Source organism: Tachypleus tridentatus, chromosome 7 (genome assembly GCF_004210375.1).
Source record: "Tachypleus tridentatus isolate NWPU-2018 chromosome 7, ASM421037v1, whole genome shotgun sequence".
Taxonomy (NCBI): domain Eukaryota; kingdom Metazoa; phylum Arthropoda; class Merostomata; order Xiphosura; family Limulidae; genus Tachypleus; species Tachypleus tridentatus.
The window spans coordinates 182620950-182639287 of record NC_134831.1 but is presented as its reverse complement, the minus strand read 5'-3'; the positions used below and the strand labels follow the sequence as shown (position 1 = coordinate 182639287).

Genomic DNA, 18338 nt, shown 5'->3' with positions numbered 1-18338 from the left:
CTGAATTTATGTGAAGAGTTACTTCATTGTAAGAAAAGTTTATTTTAATACTTTTCGTACAAAATGAGCCAGACAGATCTTAAATGTTCTTAGGTTTTGGTATTTTACTTTGCCAGAAGAAGTTCTGGGTAGTTCACAACGCGATATTTATTTCAAATTTAAAATCAATTTGACAAACGTTTCCTTCAGACCTCGAGGATTTTTTTCTCTAGTCTACCGACGCCTGGATAACATCATATAAACTTTTAACTGAAGCTTAAAGATCGAAAATTCGGTCGAAGCTATTTCTGGGCAGCTGATTTCTTTTATGAACTCTGAACAGGAAAGTCCTGTCTTTTAAATATTCCACAAAACAAACATCTGAAGCTGTCAGACTCGTATTTCTTTAAAACAAATTACATCCCTTGAAGATTTCCGCTACATTACTGATGTTAAATTTGTTTTAAACCTGATAATGGGGTGCAATGATTTCGTTACATTCAAACATATTTCTTTTTCTTACAGATCCTCTACGTCCGTTACATTTATAGTCATAGCTTGAGCCTTCCTAATTAGTGTGAGGCCCTGGGCTTCAGCCCGGTAAGCCCATGCCTTAATCCCAGGTTGCTCGCAGGTTTTACTACATTTTCACTTTTTGTCCCAATTTAACAATAACACAAAAAGAAACGCGAAACATAAATTAAGCAAAATATTTGCTTCTGAGAATTTCCTTTGGGTAAAATCAACGAAAAAAAATCTTTGCGAGGAAGTCATCTTATTAATATCTTTTATTAATTTAAGCTCCAGGAGTTAGTGGTGCAACAGAAGATTGGATTCTTCCACGATAGGAAAGGGTGCATTGTGTCCACCGAATTTTGTACTAGACACTGGAACTTTAAGGAACGCGAAAATTTAAATTTAAAGCTTTCCTTAAACACCAAATTGTTCAAACTAAATTAATATTTTCACCTCACTAAGTTTCTGTATTGCTGAAGAAAATCTTACAGTCCAAACAAAATCTCTCAGATATAAACAGCACATCTTATATAAATCTCTAACAACAATTACCCCTGTATTGAATTACTTTCAATAGCCACTAAATATAATAAAAATATCCCCAAGATTCAAGCATGTGACTATGAATATAGAATATCAGTAATTCGAACATGATAAATTCACACGAGCGACGAGCAGTGAATTCTTAAAAAAAAATCTCATTATTACAACTAGTTTGAGTGGGGAAATGGAAAGACGTTAATACAGCTATCACATAAAGGAAGTTTTTGGAGTAGGGACGAAATATTGCGAGTGCAACGGCACACAGTTTCTAAAGTTAGTGATGCACGTGCACTATTGACGCTATGCTCGTGTATCTACCTCCTTAACTATCTTTTATATGAACAGTTATTCTGACATCACTAAATATACTTTAACTTTTCTTGTCATTGATTCCAAAATTTCAGATAGTGTTCATTCTGTTGAATTATTGGCTTAATTATCGTTTGAAAAACCAAAGATTTTTTAGCCAAGAGATATGTTGACCTCTTCTAAAAGTATTGGAGAGGAGCCTTTCTGCTCCTATTTCACTGCCATATCCTATTATAGGGCGATCTCAAATATAAGGCGATTCTCATTTTCACAAACCATGATAAAAACCAAAAAAACTTAGTGTCATGAGGTCTTTTTTTAAGATCCACAACATCATAATTATAATTGAACCGCCTCTAGGTGAATTAGTTGCAAAAATGAGCGAAATACGGCACGCATGCGTTGACTGATGTTATCCGGACATCCAGGAATGTGACAGTATGGGGAAGAAACCAATTTTATTAACTGTCAAGCTGAAAAACAATACAAATGCAGAATACTTCGTACTGAGGATGACTTGTCAAAAAAGACTAAAACCGATGTTTGGATAAATGACCAGACCTACAGGAAGCCATAGTGGTACTCGCAGGGTAATGAATAAAGATTATAAAATCCCGATACACTACATCTTCTGATCAGGGTCAGATGAAGGTCTGTTTCTGCAGTTGAATGTCAAGAGGAAATAAACTGTTCATGGATTTAAAACGTGTTACACAACAAACTTCGTAGCATTTTCTCTACTTTTTTAAATTGAAATATTGCAAGTTTTTCCAAACCTAATAACTGTCCACTTCATGATCCACATTCCAAAACTACTACACACTCAAATCAAACATATTCTGTGTGGATAACATTTGGCTTAGAGTATTAAAATTCGTTGGTTCTTTCTCTTAGTTACAAATGGAAATTAAAAAAAAAAAAGACCAGTACACTCCTCTGGGAAAAGGAATTGTTTTGGGCGACCTTTTATATTTTCAATTAAGAACTGGTCCTTTGTATCATAAGACATACTCGGGAGAGTAAAACTTTTGTGTATGTTCAAGAAGTCACGGTGAGATGATGGAAAGTCGCGGAAAGGCTTAAAAATAATCCATCTTATTACATTTAATGTTCTGACCTGGTTTTACTTCAGATGATTCTTGGCCACCATAAGCCTACTTTTGAGTTGGTGCGTTTTAAAAGGATTTATATAAATACAATAAATAGATTAAAACAGGGACTCTATTTCAACGTATTTCTTTAAGGTATTGCGCAAATAAAGTTCGAATTACATATAAACCTATCTAGCCGTTGCATTTTACAATCCAGTAGCACTATTTAGAAGACAAACATGGTAATTCTGCAGTACACGTGTTTATAACGCACAAGGGAGGCTTAAGATTAATACTCCTGATTTTAGGGTAAAAGACATCTCTATCACAATTATATTGTGAACCAGGTCACGTGTATAATTCGTCATCACTTGGTAAAATCAATATGGACCCAATAGATGCAGAAGTTTGTTATTTTTACGCAAAACTACTAGAGGTTTAAATGTCTTTAATTATAAATTAATAGATTAGAGGGAAAGCAGTTAGACATCACCACCCACCGCCTACTCTGTACCAACAAATAGTGTGAGTAACCGTCACGTTAAACGTCCTTCTCACTTAAAAGATGAGCTAGTTCGATGACGGATTCCGAATCCTTTGAATTTATAGTGATAAAGAAGTTAGTCAACAGCGCCCCCACCGTTAACGTTTGTCTGTACACCATACTGTGGTGCAAAGCCCCGGGCGTAACAAACTGTAGAATACCCCTCTGGTATGTGGGTATTCCCCACGTGAAGCACGTTACACACAAAGATGACCAGATGACTTTTGTACCCTACCAACAGGGTCAGATCTCGCGACAAAACACATTTAAAACAAATGCACTTTCTGTTATATTTTCTCTACGTGTACCCTTTTTTTCTATCTTATTGTTACAAGAAACCCAGTGACACCATGGTACCGAGATGGATTTGTTGTTCATATTACATGGATTATTCATATCGCGGCTAAAGGAACAATCACGCATTAGCAGAGGTTTACAAAAACATTACTGAAATTTGTGTTTGAACCTTACGGTTCGCAGCCCGCAAAGCTACATACAGGTAGCTGTCCATAGTCGTCCTTAATTGTATACTCTTCAAAAAAAGAAACGCAAAAGGCAAAATTTGAGACATATTGTTAACAAGTTTATTCCGGGTAGTTCTGTATGACATGTGTGAAACTTTGCACATTCACTGCTGAACATCCAAAGTCTGCAAAGGCGAAGTCCACGCTCACTAGTTGAAGATTAACGTCACTCAACGTCAATAACGAGTATGCCCCCCGTGAGCATCAATAACTGCTTGGCATCTCCTGCCCATGGAAGCGATGAGATGACGAATCACATCTGTGGAATGGCTGTCCATTCATCCTTCAAAGCTGCTGCAAGCTCAGGTAGAGTCTGCGGTTGAGGTTGTCGCCGTCGCAGATGTCGGTCCAACTCGTCCCAAAAGATATTCGATGGGGTTTAAATCTGGTGATCTGGAGGGCCAGGGAAGAATGTTGATGTTGTGGTGTCTCAAGAAGACAGTGGTGAGTTGGGCTGTGTGAAGACGGGCGTTGTCATGTTGAAAAACGTTGTTGACGTTCACCATGATGGGTTGCACATGGGGCCTAAGAATCTCGTCGACGGTTGCGTACGGTCTGATTGGAAATCCTACGCAGCCCTGGTATGGTTGAGGCAGTAGGTCGCAGTGGTGGTCCTATCCCGAAGTTGACGTAACCGGATGTAGCGATCTTGTGCGGGCGTGGTCACACGAGGTCTGCCAGATCGTGGACGGTCACGAGTTGATCCATGTTGTTGGTGACGATTCCATAGCCTTGTGATGGTGCTTGGGTGGACATTCACAGCTCTGGCAACATCTGATCGAGATTCGCCTGCTTCCAAACGACCAATGACGTTGTTGCGTTGTGCTTCAGTCAGTCTTGGCGTAACTGTATTGCGTGTCGGTGGCTTAACACTGAGCTATGGAAACCGAGAACCCGTCACTTTTATAGGGATTTTGCATATGTTGCACTTGCAGAACATGTAGATCTCTCAAACAAATTTATTGGACACGAATGCGTTTTGGCGAAAAATTCGTTGTTTTCCTCCGTTTTCAAAGCGCACAACTTTTATTGTCATTTTGGTCTGACAATCAGTGCCTTAACACGTGTAACATCACATACTCTGAGCTTGTAACGTTATTACATATATTTCTCTTTAAAATAACAAAAATATCCCTTTTGTTTTTTTTTTTTTTTTTGAAGAGTACAGATTGAGGTCCGTTTGGGCATTGAGATTCATTAAACGCTACTGCTGCTATTAAACATTTCGAAATTTGGGAATCTTTAACATTTTTAAATCCTTCAATGAAGATTCCATTACATATACACACATAAATATTATTTAAACAGTTAACATTTATATGAAAAGGAAGGACTGGGTGGGGTTTATATCAAACCTATGACGAGCTCTAACAAAAATATAATTTCGTACAACAAATAAAGTTACCAGGACATAAGCTATAATATCAGAATGTCCTGCCCTCTGGAGGTGATTATTGAAGTACGTTCCTCGAAACATCGAGGATGCGCCACCTATCATTCTTAATATTCATTGTCTAAGTGCATTGATGACCTTTAGTTATGCATCGTTATTATTATTAAAATGTAATTTTTATTATTATTATTATTACTAAGACGCAATTTTTAATTCGTTTGTTTCAAAGCCACCGCAATGAATCTAATCTCAGATTTTAGCGTTGTAAGGCTGAAGGCCGTAGAATTACCGCTGTCCTAACTGATGGTGGTTTGCTTTTGAATTACAAATACATAAACTGAAATAAAAAAAATAATTAAAAAGACTCGATGACTAAGGTCATCGTTCAAATTTAATACATATCTCACATCAATCAAATTTGTAATTTAACACATTACAAAATCATGCCCACTATATTTAACTACATATATCAAAAAAATACCAATATTATATAAAGTGTTATATCCAAGATGAAAGCAATTTCAAGAATGTATCGAGCTTAACAAACGGTTTTGTTTTGTCAAATTAACTTAGTAAGTTCGAACTTATATTTTCCCAATAATGGCAAACCACAAAACGAACTCATGCATACGATGAGATGACACAATTATCAAATATTTCAGATTATTATCTTATATCATGTGTTACTAAACGTATGTAATAACAAGATTAAATCGATCTTCCAATCTGTAGTGTCACGTGACGTTTCCTACTAACACTAAAGCACCAATAATATTGACGAGTCACAAGATGTAGCATACAGGCCACCCACCTGTACGTATTTATACACGCACTATTACCCATTCCGGTAACAGCTTATACGAGTGTGACGTCACATGCCACGCGTATATCTGGTTTTGTAATAATCTGCAGTATTTCAGAATTTCGCGCAAAGCTACACGAGGGCTATCCGTCTCTAATTTAGCGGTGTAACACTGGAGGGAAGGCAGCTACTCATCACCACTCGCCGCAAACTCTTGGACTACTCTTTTACCAACGAATAGTGGGACTGACTGTAACTTTATAATACCCCCACGGCTGAAAGGGCGAGCATGTTTGGTGCGACGGGGATTCGAACACGCGACCCTCAGATTACGAGTCGAATGCCTTAACCACTCCTGTTTTAATTCATGTAGCGACAATAGAAGCTAGGGTTATCTGGTACACTAATAAATTCTTACATGGTCCTATCTTAATTTATCTACTAATTTGTCGATGTTTAAAAATGAAAATGCATCTTTCCAAATCTAACAAAATGACGCTACGTTCTTTTTTAATTTCTTACTTTAGTTAATCGTTTTATATTTACGACGGTAGGCAATAATTCCACAGAACTAACTAATAAATATTAGGTTTCTGCTAATTTTCTTAAAACCGGACTATTTACTTTTCCATAATAAATTATTCAGCTATTACAGTCAAGTTTCTTTGGAATCACGTGGTTTTATAATAATATAACTTCTCCCACATTTTAATGTGTAACTTGTTTGTTTTTGAATTTCGCACAAAGCTACTCGAGGGCTATCTGTGCTAGCCGTCTCTAATTTAGCAGTGTAAGACTAGAGGGAAGGCAGCTAGTCATCACCACCCACCGCCAACTCTTTTACCAACGAATAGTGGGATTGATCGTCACGTTATAACGCCCCCACGGCTGGGAGGGCGAGCATGTTTGGCGCGAACCCGCGACCCTCAGATTACGAAGCGCACGCCTTAATGTGTAACACAACCATTCCGCACAATACAGAGAACAAACAGTAATATATTATTTACACCATTAAATAGCTTGTTATCGAAATGTCTGACAACAGATTTTATGGTGTGAAGGCCTTTTCTAAAATGGCCTTACATTAGTATAGCTATATTTGTCAAATATTATGTTTATTATATATTTAACGTTTGTTTTTATTCAGACCCTTGGAGTTTATTCAATAAGAAAAATGAATAGTATTTCAACCGCACGATGCCCAATAAATTCATTTCTACCCATTACTGTGTTAGTTGTTCCCGAGTTCTGCAGTTAGTGAAACGTGTTGTCAATGATTATGGCGTACAGCGTTGTTGAAATATTTTTATACTTTCCTAATTCTAAACAAACCTCTAGAGGGCTAAATTAATAACGTAGTGTCAGAAAATACAAATAAGCCTAATAGCGACGCTTTAATATAAATATAAATAAATAATACATCTTAATTTTTTTTATCATTTCCTAAGTTATATTTCAGTTAATTTTACGCAATCCCATGCACGTGGTTTCTTAATATTATTCCCTGTCAAATTATAAAAATAACATTTTTGAAACTACATATATTCCGTAGTTTTACACCAGGGACTTTATCTGGTTTCTGCGACGCCCTCTACAAATAAATTCATGTGATGTTCTACGTTTTTGTAGACTGACTCAGTTATTGTCACTAGGTAACAACGTAAAAACAAGAGAAAAAATAATTCCACTTACCATTTCAAGATAACGTAAAACTCAGAGTAGAATAATTCGATTAATATTTTTAGTAAACGACCTTATAACTCCATATTTTTATTTAATTGATCATTCAACGTTTCGCTTTAGTTTATTCATGGGCGTTTCAGTAAAACACAAACCATGACTGGCAGAACAAAGTTTTATTTTGAATGTCTGACTGTCCTTTTACAGATTTTATTTTAGTGGAAAGCTACTGAAGATGTAAAGATAAAAGTTGAGCGTTCAATAAAAGAAATATAAATTTCTTGTCATAATGTCGTTTATTTATAAAATTTAAATTTATTCTATATTTATTAATATGAAATTAAGAATGTGACTAATTCATTTACCGTTACTAAGAAACAGCGGAATAATCCGATCATCACTAGGCAACAGTGCTGGACCAATAACGGAACAATTAAAATTACTATTACGACGCAACAACTTGAAAGTTAGAGTATTATTCGCCCAGAGACAACAGTCGAATGTGTGTGTGCGTTTGTTTTTTTTTATAGCAAAGCCACATCGGGATATCTGCTGAGCTCAGCGAGGGGAATCGAACCCCTGATTTTAGCGTTGTAAATCAGTAGACATACCGCTGTACTAGCGGGGGGCAACAGTCGAATATTAAATTGAAAATAAAACTAAAGGTGTAAATATTCAGAAATTATATGATTTGAAATCTTCAACGTACAGTACGAGTTTTACAAATTGCATACAAATTTTACTCTTTTTTTTTTTTTAAAGAGTCGACGAGTCTCATTTTTTTTAAACTCAAGAGGCCCTGCTGAGTTATTTACTCCACTGTGTGGTTAGTTAACAAATGGAAAAAAAAATTAAGCTGAGTAGTTGGTACACTTTTATTTAGGTTTCGGTTTCATTTTACAAAATCAATTACCGGGTTAAGTGCCTTTGTCTTCAGAAAATAAATTCATATTTTTCTAACTACACAGCCTCAAAACCTGGGGACCAGTAATGACAAGATTAAACTAATTTTTAGCTTAACAATATTATATTGTTATATAATGTGTGAAAAAGCTGACATCTAGTGCCCAAAATACTAACTTTCATAGCAATAGGTCAAAACGATGGGGTTAATTACTTGTACCATCTTCGTACGATATAATTAAGACCTTAAAGTTGCAGCTAACGGTCTTCTTTTTTTTTATATTTATATCTAGATTTTCTCGTATTGTACAAAGTGAAAGAGAAGATAGGTGAAGTAAGAATCTGATTTCAAATTAAAAACAGTTTATCTAGCCGTCCACTCGTCCAGTAAAAACACCTTTTCATCAAACGTAGATAACTTAATGATATTGACAATTAAAATATCGCACTGTCCGCCTTTAACCCCAAATTATAGACTAATTTATAAGGGTTCAAGAGGCTTGATCTTTGACCTTTACCAAGAGAGTGGTTCTTCCTATCTTTCAGTGGTAAGCCTGAACACTGACAGCTGCTGCATGAGCTATCAGAGCTTCCGCAGCTTGTCTCGTTTCTAATAGCAATCTTAACTCGTTAATCCAGTCACGAGCCACGTTTCGTGGCTCCCCTTTAAGCTGATTGGCGTATCTGAGGGCCTGTTCCAAGTCTTCATGGTCCAGCGAATGGCGAATCCTCGTTAGTATGTCGAAAGTATCCCATTTGGATGGGTCAACTTCGTTTTCTTTATTCATTTCTCCAGCAGGGAGTTTCGCTGATTCAATTACTAGGAGTGACTGTAAATAAGATACTAGATATTTGTAGAGGGAGCCACCATTTTCATCTATGAGCGCCACTCTTCGGCAGACTTTATTAACTTTGTGGAAACGTTCTTTTAAACTTTCCTCAGTGTAAACACCTCTACGGATGGCATCTTCAGGTATGCTAGCTAAGACTGCAGCTACAAACGCCTTGTCCTTTTCTGCTGCCTCTTCAATGGCCGTTATCTCGTTATCTAAGGGTTTAGGCTGGCCGAAGCCTTCCTCGTCAGGTCGACTGGATTTAACGCTTTGTTTCAGCGCCTGACAGGCCAGCCACAATTTCTGGGCCTTCTTGGCTGCCTTATCAAGTTCTTCACGTGCTAGATAAAATATGAAATGACGAATAAAATTAGGAGCAAAGACATTTTTTTTCTATAGAAATGTTATCTCTATTTTCTTTAAAACCATAGGAATATTTTTCTTACATCAACAATCACCTGGATGTGTTTTAAAATACAACATTTATTAGCCACGTATTAATGTATACGTTTGTAAGTTATATTATTGTATTACAAGTCACAGATTTTACCAAAAGGAAAAATAGTTTAAAAACAAGTGCAACGTTTCGATCACCGGTGCAGCAGTTTTGCAGGATACTAGCTAGTTATAAGGCTAAAGAAGGTTTTGGTGTTGAATGAAATCAATAGTGGCCGAAACGTTGTTACTGTTTTTAAAATATTATTCCTCATTGTTAAAGCTATAACTTGCAATAAAAGAATATTTAAAACGAACAAGTAAACTCAAAACGATTGGTTTGTTTTGAATTTCGCACAAAGCCACCCAAGGGCTACCTGCGCTAGCCGTCCCTAACTTAACAGTGTAAGACTAGAGGGAAGGTACTTAGTCATCACCACCCACCGCCAACTCTTGGGCTACTTTTTTACTAACGAATAGTGGGACCGACTGTCACATTATAACGCCACCACAGCTGAAATAGCAAGCATTTTTGGAATCTTTGGTGTACGGAGGATTTGAACCCGCGACATGATATGTTGCAGTGTTTTCATTTGTACACTGAGTGTGTGTGTGTGGGGGGTGAATTTTTACTTTTTTGTTTTATTAGGATTGGCTGTTAAATGTTACCCTCATTGAAAACTTTCATTCTAACAATAAATTTAAACCTATTATGCCACGCGCTTGTGATCTTTAAACCCAAGTCTCAAACATATTCAAAGGGCAATTTTGTATACCATGTGTGCGCTCAGTAGTCTCTCGCTGGAATATTCAAATCGAAAAATCGTTACTGAAAACACTCACCAAAAACCGCCATCTATTGAGCAAATCGGAAGTGGAAAACTTCATTAAAAAAAAGAAAACTGATATTTACTTTCCTAACACTAAAAGAAAGGCAGTAAGCAACATATTGTTACAAAAGAAACGTAAATACTTCCGTATTATACAGGTAAAAAAAACAACAACAAAAGAAACTAATGAAAGGCGAAACCTACAACTGAGAACACCGTAAAGTAAGGCTTAGCTAAAAAACACCATAAAAAGTAAGGCTTACCTTTGACTGAAAATACCACGAAAAAGTAAGGCTTAGTTACAACTGAGAATACCTGACTATCATGTCAGGAGAGAAACTATACACGTGGTCCAACTCTTGCAGAAAACAATTTCGGCTCGGAGTGAATTTAAACAGCGAAATTCGATGACTGTAGTGTGAATTAAGCTGCACCTTCTGTTAAGCCTAAAGAGGGTCTTGTGAATGTGATATTCACACCTGTACGTTATTACCGCGAAGGGTGGGAGTTAATTCACAAATACCTACAATCCGTGTTGAACGTGACAGGTGATATAATACCAAACCCAAGGAATGGATAATTACCATGATCATACTGGGATTATTCGCTTCAGTGTTCTCATTACACTTGAATTACACAACATACTTCAAGGTATAATCTGTTCGAATTGAAACTGTGACAATAAAACATGGATAGTGTAAAAGACAACTCTCGACCGAATATCGTACACAAACCTGTTCTGGAAAAATAATTTTGGGAAACAGAGAATTTAATTTACAAAACACTGATAAATTTTGGGATTTTTAAGTGTTCTAATACATTGGTGGGAGTAAGTGAGAACAAACTATATCCAAACAGCGACTAACGGTCGTGCGAAGTTGTAACTCAGGATTTATTTGTGTACAAAAATATCAACACTTAAAAAAAGTGTTTCATCGTTTAATATCCTGTTTTGGTCCATGTAATTCTCTGCGATATAAAATAAAAATAACTTTTAAGATATATTCTTGAATTACAAGTCAAAAGGCAAGTGAATATAATCAGACTACCATTTGTAGAAGTTCCTAAATCAGTAACACAACTTTCGCGTTACACGCCTAACTAGAAATTTAAAAACCTGGAATCTGGTTTGCTGTTTCTTTCTACAGTTTCTTAAAATGCTAGTACGCAAGTCTGAAAAAGTTATGAATGAAAACGAGGAAAGATATGTTAGCCTCACTCTATAACCTACACCCAATATAGTCGAGGCCTTTTGCCCAACACAAAGTTCATTTGGCTGAATGAGATACGACAGAACTATTAGTGGCCTTTGGTTGGTATGTTTTTTAATTTCCGCAAAGCTTTACGAGGACTATCTGCGCAAGCTGTCCTAAATTTAGCAGTGTAAGACTAGAAGGAACGCTGCTGGACATCACCATCAACCGCCAATTCTTGGGCTACCTTTTCACCAACGAAGAGTGGAATTGACTGTAGAATTATAACGCCCCCACTGCTGAAAGTACGAGCTTGTTTGGTGGGACAGGGAATTCGAACTCGCAACCCTAAGATTACGAGTCGAGCGCTCTAACCATTTGCCAATGCCAGACCTAGCTGAAATTTATACGACAAATTGCATGGACAAAGACTATTATGGTGTAAACTGAATTAAGTACAGATCAAGACAACAATATTAGGCTCGGCATGGCCAGGTGGGTTAAGGCGTTCGACTCGTAATCTGAGAGTCGCGGGTTCAAATCCCGGTCGCACCAAACATGCTCGCCCTTTCAGCCATGGGGGCGTTATAATGTGACGGTCAATCCCGCTATTCGTTGGTCAAATAGTAGCCCAAGAATTGGCGGTGGGTAGTGATGACTAACTGCTTTCCCTCTAGTCTTATACTGAAAATTAAGGGCGGCTAGCGCAGATAGCCCTCGTGTAGCTTTGCGCGAAATTCAAAACAAACCAATCCAAACACACGTTCAACAAACGTGAAATCCTGGAGTACGTAAAAGCTCACAATTATTCAGTTAGTACTTGTATAGGACTGACCAACAAGTAAAACCTCTACATCGGTTTATATTTAAAATAAAACTGACCATAGTAAAACCTGCGGTCAAATTATGCTGTGAGAGGGGAAAGAAGAGTTTATACACGTAGTGAAGTTAACTTTAAAACTGACAAATTCACTACAGTAAAGTGTGAAATATCTAAACCTTCGAACAACTCACAAAATGTTTAGAGCGGTTACCCTTCCCCAGGTAAAAGCCACAACGAAACAACGTTAAAAACTGTGAAACGGCTTCCTTCTTAAATTTTCGGGCAAAACCAGCTATGCAAAAATCATCTACAGTAACTGTCCCCAATTTTTAAGTAATCTGCCAGAGTCAACATCGCCCAATATCAACTCTTGGGCTGCTATTTTACTAACGAATAGTAGGGATTAACCGTCACATTATTTTGTCTTCAAGGCTAAAAGAGCGATAATGTTGGGCGACGGATTTCGACCCCGCAAATACCGAGTAGAGCGCCATAATCACCAAGTCACCGTGAAAAGGTCTAAAATATAAAGGTGTTTTAATCACGTCGGTAAACATATGTTTATATATATCGAGATTCAGGAATAAGTAGCTGGGAAATACCGAAAATACATATTTTTTGAGTACGTGTACTAATTAACCGTATTGCTATACGGTACTTCACCTTTTAACGTATCTTCTATTCCTTTCAACTTCCTCATTGATTCGGCCATTTCAGATAACTGGCGAGTTCTCTCCTGTAGGACTTTCTCCTTCAGTTCCTCGTCGTGCTTTCTGCTCAACTCCTTCTGCTGGGTCAGAAGGACCTCCTGAAGGTGGTCACTGTGGGCAGCTGCCTGTCTACGCAACTGCTGGCGGAGCTCGTGCTCAAATTCTTCCTTTAAATTATCAACCTGAAAAACAAAACAAAAAACGCACAACTTACATGAATTCATTCATTTTAAATATTTCGTGCAAACTAAAAAATAAGGCCATATTCACACACCTGACCAGATGAAAAAACAGCTAGTTGATAGTAACAACTATCCACAAGCAATTGATAGTTGATAGCAATTATCCACAAAATTAACAGTGGGAGTTAACTAACTATCTCTACTATGCAACACCACAGGAGCAAAGAATCGTGAAATGTTTTAAATATGTTGATGAATGAAATAAACAAACAAGGCTTCTGAGAGAGATAAGGTAGACTTAAGATAAAAATATTTCTCAGGGTTTAACCGTTTCTTTAAACCGGTTTACATACAACACAAATGGTTATACCTATTCCGAAATTGTGTAAACATTCTAGACCTGTTATCCAGATGAATTTTACATAAAAAGTTGTTTATTTTTATTATATTTCTAAATTTGTAGTGTTTATTGTGGAACGAGAAGATTTACACATTTCGATAAAAAAAAGTGTGTGGAAAATGACCTTTAAAGCTCCAGATACATTTTTTGATCGCCAAAATTGGTTGGTTGGTTGGTTGGTTTGGTGTTTTATGGCACAAAACAACTCGGCCATCTGCGCCAATCATCTGGTAAAAAGTTAAAATTAATTTCCTTTTATGAATTTTACTAAATTTACTTTAAGGTAAAACGAAAAACAAACAGCATAAAACCAATGTTTACATCTAGTCTACAACGTTAAGAGAAAAACTACAGTAATTCAAGTTGTAAAGAGCTTTCTGTAGCATAATTGTAATTATCGTAACTTGCCACGAAGACTAACAGGTAAGTTAAAAAACCACCGTCAGTCACCTGAAGTTGGCCTTTCCAGTCCTGGTTTCGAGTTATTTAACGTTACGGCCATTTTGTAATTTCAAATCAAACTAGATGGACTTTGATTCTTAAAAGGGAATCACACTACAAAAGGTCTAATGTATAAATTAAAAAAAACAACTTAAATAACATTAAAAAGATTAATGGCCTTTAAAAACTAAAAACATTACCACGGTGGACAGTGTCACCATCACCAATAATACTGTCTCATGTTATGGATAAGCCTTTGGACAAAACGTATTTAAAATGGTGCCGTCGTTGATGATTGTAACGACGGAAAGACAATAAAATTGGGCTTATTGTGACCCAAGTGTTACACAGACTACACATTGGTGCATCAGTTTCAGATAAAAGAAAACGATGAGTTAAAAAACTGTGACCAATGTGTAGTCTAGTTAGAACAACTTCCTCTTTCCGATCCTTACAGAAGCGAGACGGCCAAAGTCCAATATAAGGTTTTATTTGGAAACGTTTGTTTTCGCGTTGCTCACTCCAAGTCGACTGCCAGCTGGCACGGAGCCAAGCCTTGAATACACAACCATAGTCATGTATGGAACAGGCACAGCGGTGATAGTGCCAGAGCAGATAGATTTAGCTGCGGTGTCGGCGAGCTCGTACCCGCGAACATCAATGTGGCCCGGTATCCAGAAAAACTGGATAGAAGTAGATGTTAAAGAGAAATGAGCCAGTCGGTTTTGAATATCGACGAGAATAGGGTGTGAACTAATGTGAAGCGATTCCAAGGCAGATAGAGAACTAAGCGAGTGAGTATAAATAGTGCAGTTTAAGTACTGCTTAGCTTCTATGTGATCCAGGGCAAGAGAAATGGCGTACAGTTCAGCAGTGAACACAGAAGCTGTAGAGGGGATTCTGCAAGCAAACACCAAACCATATGCTTGACTTAGACACAGGTCATATGTGGGGACTGTAAAACGCCATGGTGGGATTTGTTGAGCAGTGGATACAGCAATGTTATCTAAGGAGAGACCCAATTCATCCAACTACGCCTGGATACGAAGGCCAAAAGAAACAATGGCAGATCGTCTGTTCTGAAAAAGTATGGCCTATCGAGGAAGGAAAACACAACCCCAAGTGGGATGCTTTGGTAAGGAACAAAGTTTCGAAGCATATAGTAAAGACAGTTGCAAATGGCAGAGATGCAAAGAAGGTTCATGAGACTCTGTGTATAAGCTCTGAACTGGGGAAGTGTAGAAAGCCCTTTGATGATGAATGGGGTCCAACATCTTTAAGGCCAAGGTCATAGCAGAGCCATAGACAAGTGATCCATAGTCGAGTTTCGATCGAATAAGAATACGATATATTTTTAATATACAACATTGATCCACTCCCCAAGTGGTGGAACAGAGAGCAAAGAGGATGTTCAGTGCTTTTGTACATTTGACCATTAGCTGCTTGATGTGTGGTATAAAGGTCAGCTTATGGTCAAAGATAAGCCCAAGAACTTTGTCTCAGGGACCACAGGCAACAACACAACTTAACCGATACAGAGTTCAGGATCAGGGTGAATACCCCGTTGGTGACAAGAGTGCATGCAAATGGTTTTAGATAGAGAGAGGTTAAAGCCATTTGCTCTGGTCCACTTCAGTAAATGATTGAGGGCAGTCTGTAGCTGCTGCTCAATATACACCTCATGTTTGACGACTAACATGAGATGTGAAAGTCGTCGACATACAGCCTGATTGCAACAGTAAGAGGGAGATCTTCAGTGATGGCATTAATCTTTATACTGAAAAGTGTGACGCTAAAAACACAGCCCTGAGGGACTCCAAGTTCCTGTACGAAAGAACTGGAAAGTGTCGAACCATACGAACTTGGAATTTCCTATCCATAAAATTTTTTTAATAAAAATGGGCAAATGGTCACTTAACCCATATATATGGAGGTCTCGCAAAATGCCATACCTCCATGTTGTGTCACAAGCCTTCTCAATGTCAAAGAATATTGATACAAGATGTTGTCGTTTGAGAAAGGCTTCTCTGATTGATATTTCAAGTTGAATTAGGTGGTCTGTGGTGGAGTGCTATAACCCACACTGGGTGGGCGAGAGGAGGTTGTTTGATTCCAGGAATCAAAGAAGACTAGCATTAACCATCCTCTCTAAGGTCTTACAGAGACAATTCGTAAAAGCAACTTGACGGTAGTTTGAATGAATATTGGGATCCTTCCCAGGCTTAGAGAAAGATAGGACAATAGCCTGGCACAAGGCATCAGGAAAAACATTATCCTGCCAGATCTGGTTAAAGCAACCAGAAGAATAGCAAGAGAAGTAGGAGATAGATGGCGCAGCATCTCTTAGTGGATACCATCAGGTCCAACCAATGTGCTGTCAAACCGATGAAGGGCCAGTTTGAGTTCCACAAGCATAAAGGGACGATTATAATCATAGAGACAATCAGCTCGAAAGGAAACAGGTGATTGTTCTGCCCGAGTCTTGATGGCTAAGAAAGTGGAGGAAAAGGCAGATGTGCTAGATACCCGGTAAAAGCTTTCACCTAGAGTATCGGCAATGTTCTGGGTATCAGAGAGCAAGATCGAGAGGAGGACAGGATAAAATTGTCCAATGACCTTTCGAATCTTGTCCCATATGACTTTGGAATTGGAGGCAAAAGATATACTGGTTGTGAACTTGATCCCAGATTCCTTCTGGCTTTGACATCTTACCCAACAAGCATGTGCATGGGCCTGCTGGAAAGTGATACAGTGCAAGAGTGTGGGATACCTACGAAAAGTATCCAAAGCCCATTTCTTAGCCTTCTATGCCATGTGGCAGTCAGAATTCCAGCACAGATTAAAATATCGTGGAAAACGTGTCGAGGTTTTAGAAATACAATAAGCAGCTGCTTGTATAATACAGTCAGTCACTGCTGCCACACAGTCGTCTATTGATGGCTTACATATGATGGCAGGATCAAGTTCTGCAAGAGCAGTGAAAAAGAGGCCAGTTTGCTTGAACCACCTTCCACTGGGGCACGCCGGTCGGGTGGCATCAACTACCGCCAGTCTATCTAAAAATTACACGAAAATGATCACTGCCTCGTAGATTATTATCCACCCTCCATGAAAAATGAGAGAATAGTGACGGGGATCAAACTGAGAGATCAATAGCAGTAAAGGACTGACTAGGTACATGAAAATAAGTAGAAAAACTTCTATTGAAAAGAGAGGTTGTGATCAGAGAGCATACACTCCATCATTATCAGCACTTCCCCAGAGGGGATGATGTCCATTAAAGTCTCGAGGATTAAAAAAGGAGACGGCAACTGTTCAGTAAGAGCATCAAGGTCTGACTGATCATATGTCTCTTCAGGCGACAGGTAGATAGAACAAACAGTGATGGTATGACCCAAGGAAAGGCGAATGGCTACGATCTCCAAGGGTGTGTCGAGTGGCAAAAGCAGGGTAGGCACATGCTGATCAACCAACAGTGTCACCCCTCCATGCACTCGTCTATCACACAATCTGTCCTTTTCATACAAAGAAAACCGCCAAAAGGTGACTGTATCGGCAGGTTTTAGAAATGTTTCCCGTAAGGAAAGACATACAGGATGGTAGGAAGCAATCAAGTGTTTTGATGTCATCCAGATTAGAACGTAAACCTCGACAGTTCCATTGTATCAAGGTGGCCATTTTTATTTACGTGTAGGCCAATCGATTGGATAACCTTTTTCCTTTCTGTCCTTATTTGAGGGAGGTCTATTGCCCTCCATGAATCCTGCCCATGGAACAGAGATGGGTGTTGAAATTGATTCATCAACTTTTTTAACCATGGAGGTCAGAATACTTTTCATTTGTTTTGAGAACGATTATTTTGAAGGTACAAAGAGATCTGTTTGCACTCTCACTGTAGTAGTGGAACGAAGTGCAGCAGCACTGGTCCAAGATGAAGTGGGGACAGTAACTTTCAAGCCTCAGGATAAGTAATGTTATGAATCGTTTTCAAACGTTGCACCTCTTTTTCATCCAACCATTTAGGGCAAGAACGAAAGTAGGACGGGTGAGAGCAATTGCAATCGATGCAATAAGGGTCCATTTCACACTCATAGGCATCATGGTCCTTGCCACCACTACGAGCACATGTCAAAGAACAACGGCATGACGTCTCCGAGTGACTGAACCGCTGACACTGGAGACATCTGAGAGAGTTTGGAATGTATAC

The 18338-nt window shown here is 38.2% G+C and overlaps 1 protein-coding gene across 1 annotated transcript in view; it reads right to left on the bottom strand.

Moving 5' to 3' along the window:
* Window positions 1–8242: 8242 nt before the first annotated feature.
* LOC143257417 (MICOS complex subunit MIC60-like) overlaps window positions 8243–18338 on the bottom strand; it is a 46902-nt gene continuing 36806 nt past the window's right edge. The window contains exons 13-14 of the mRNA XM_076516059.1: window positions 13062–13290; window positions 8243–9458 (exon numbers count right to left, since the gene is read on the bottom strand). Of these exons, the coding sequence (XP_076372174.1) occupies window positions 8827–9458; window positions 13062–13290 (861 nt within the window). The 3' untranslated portion in view covers window positions 8243–8826. The remainder of the gene's footprint in view (window positions 9459–13061; window positions 13291–18338) is intronic.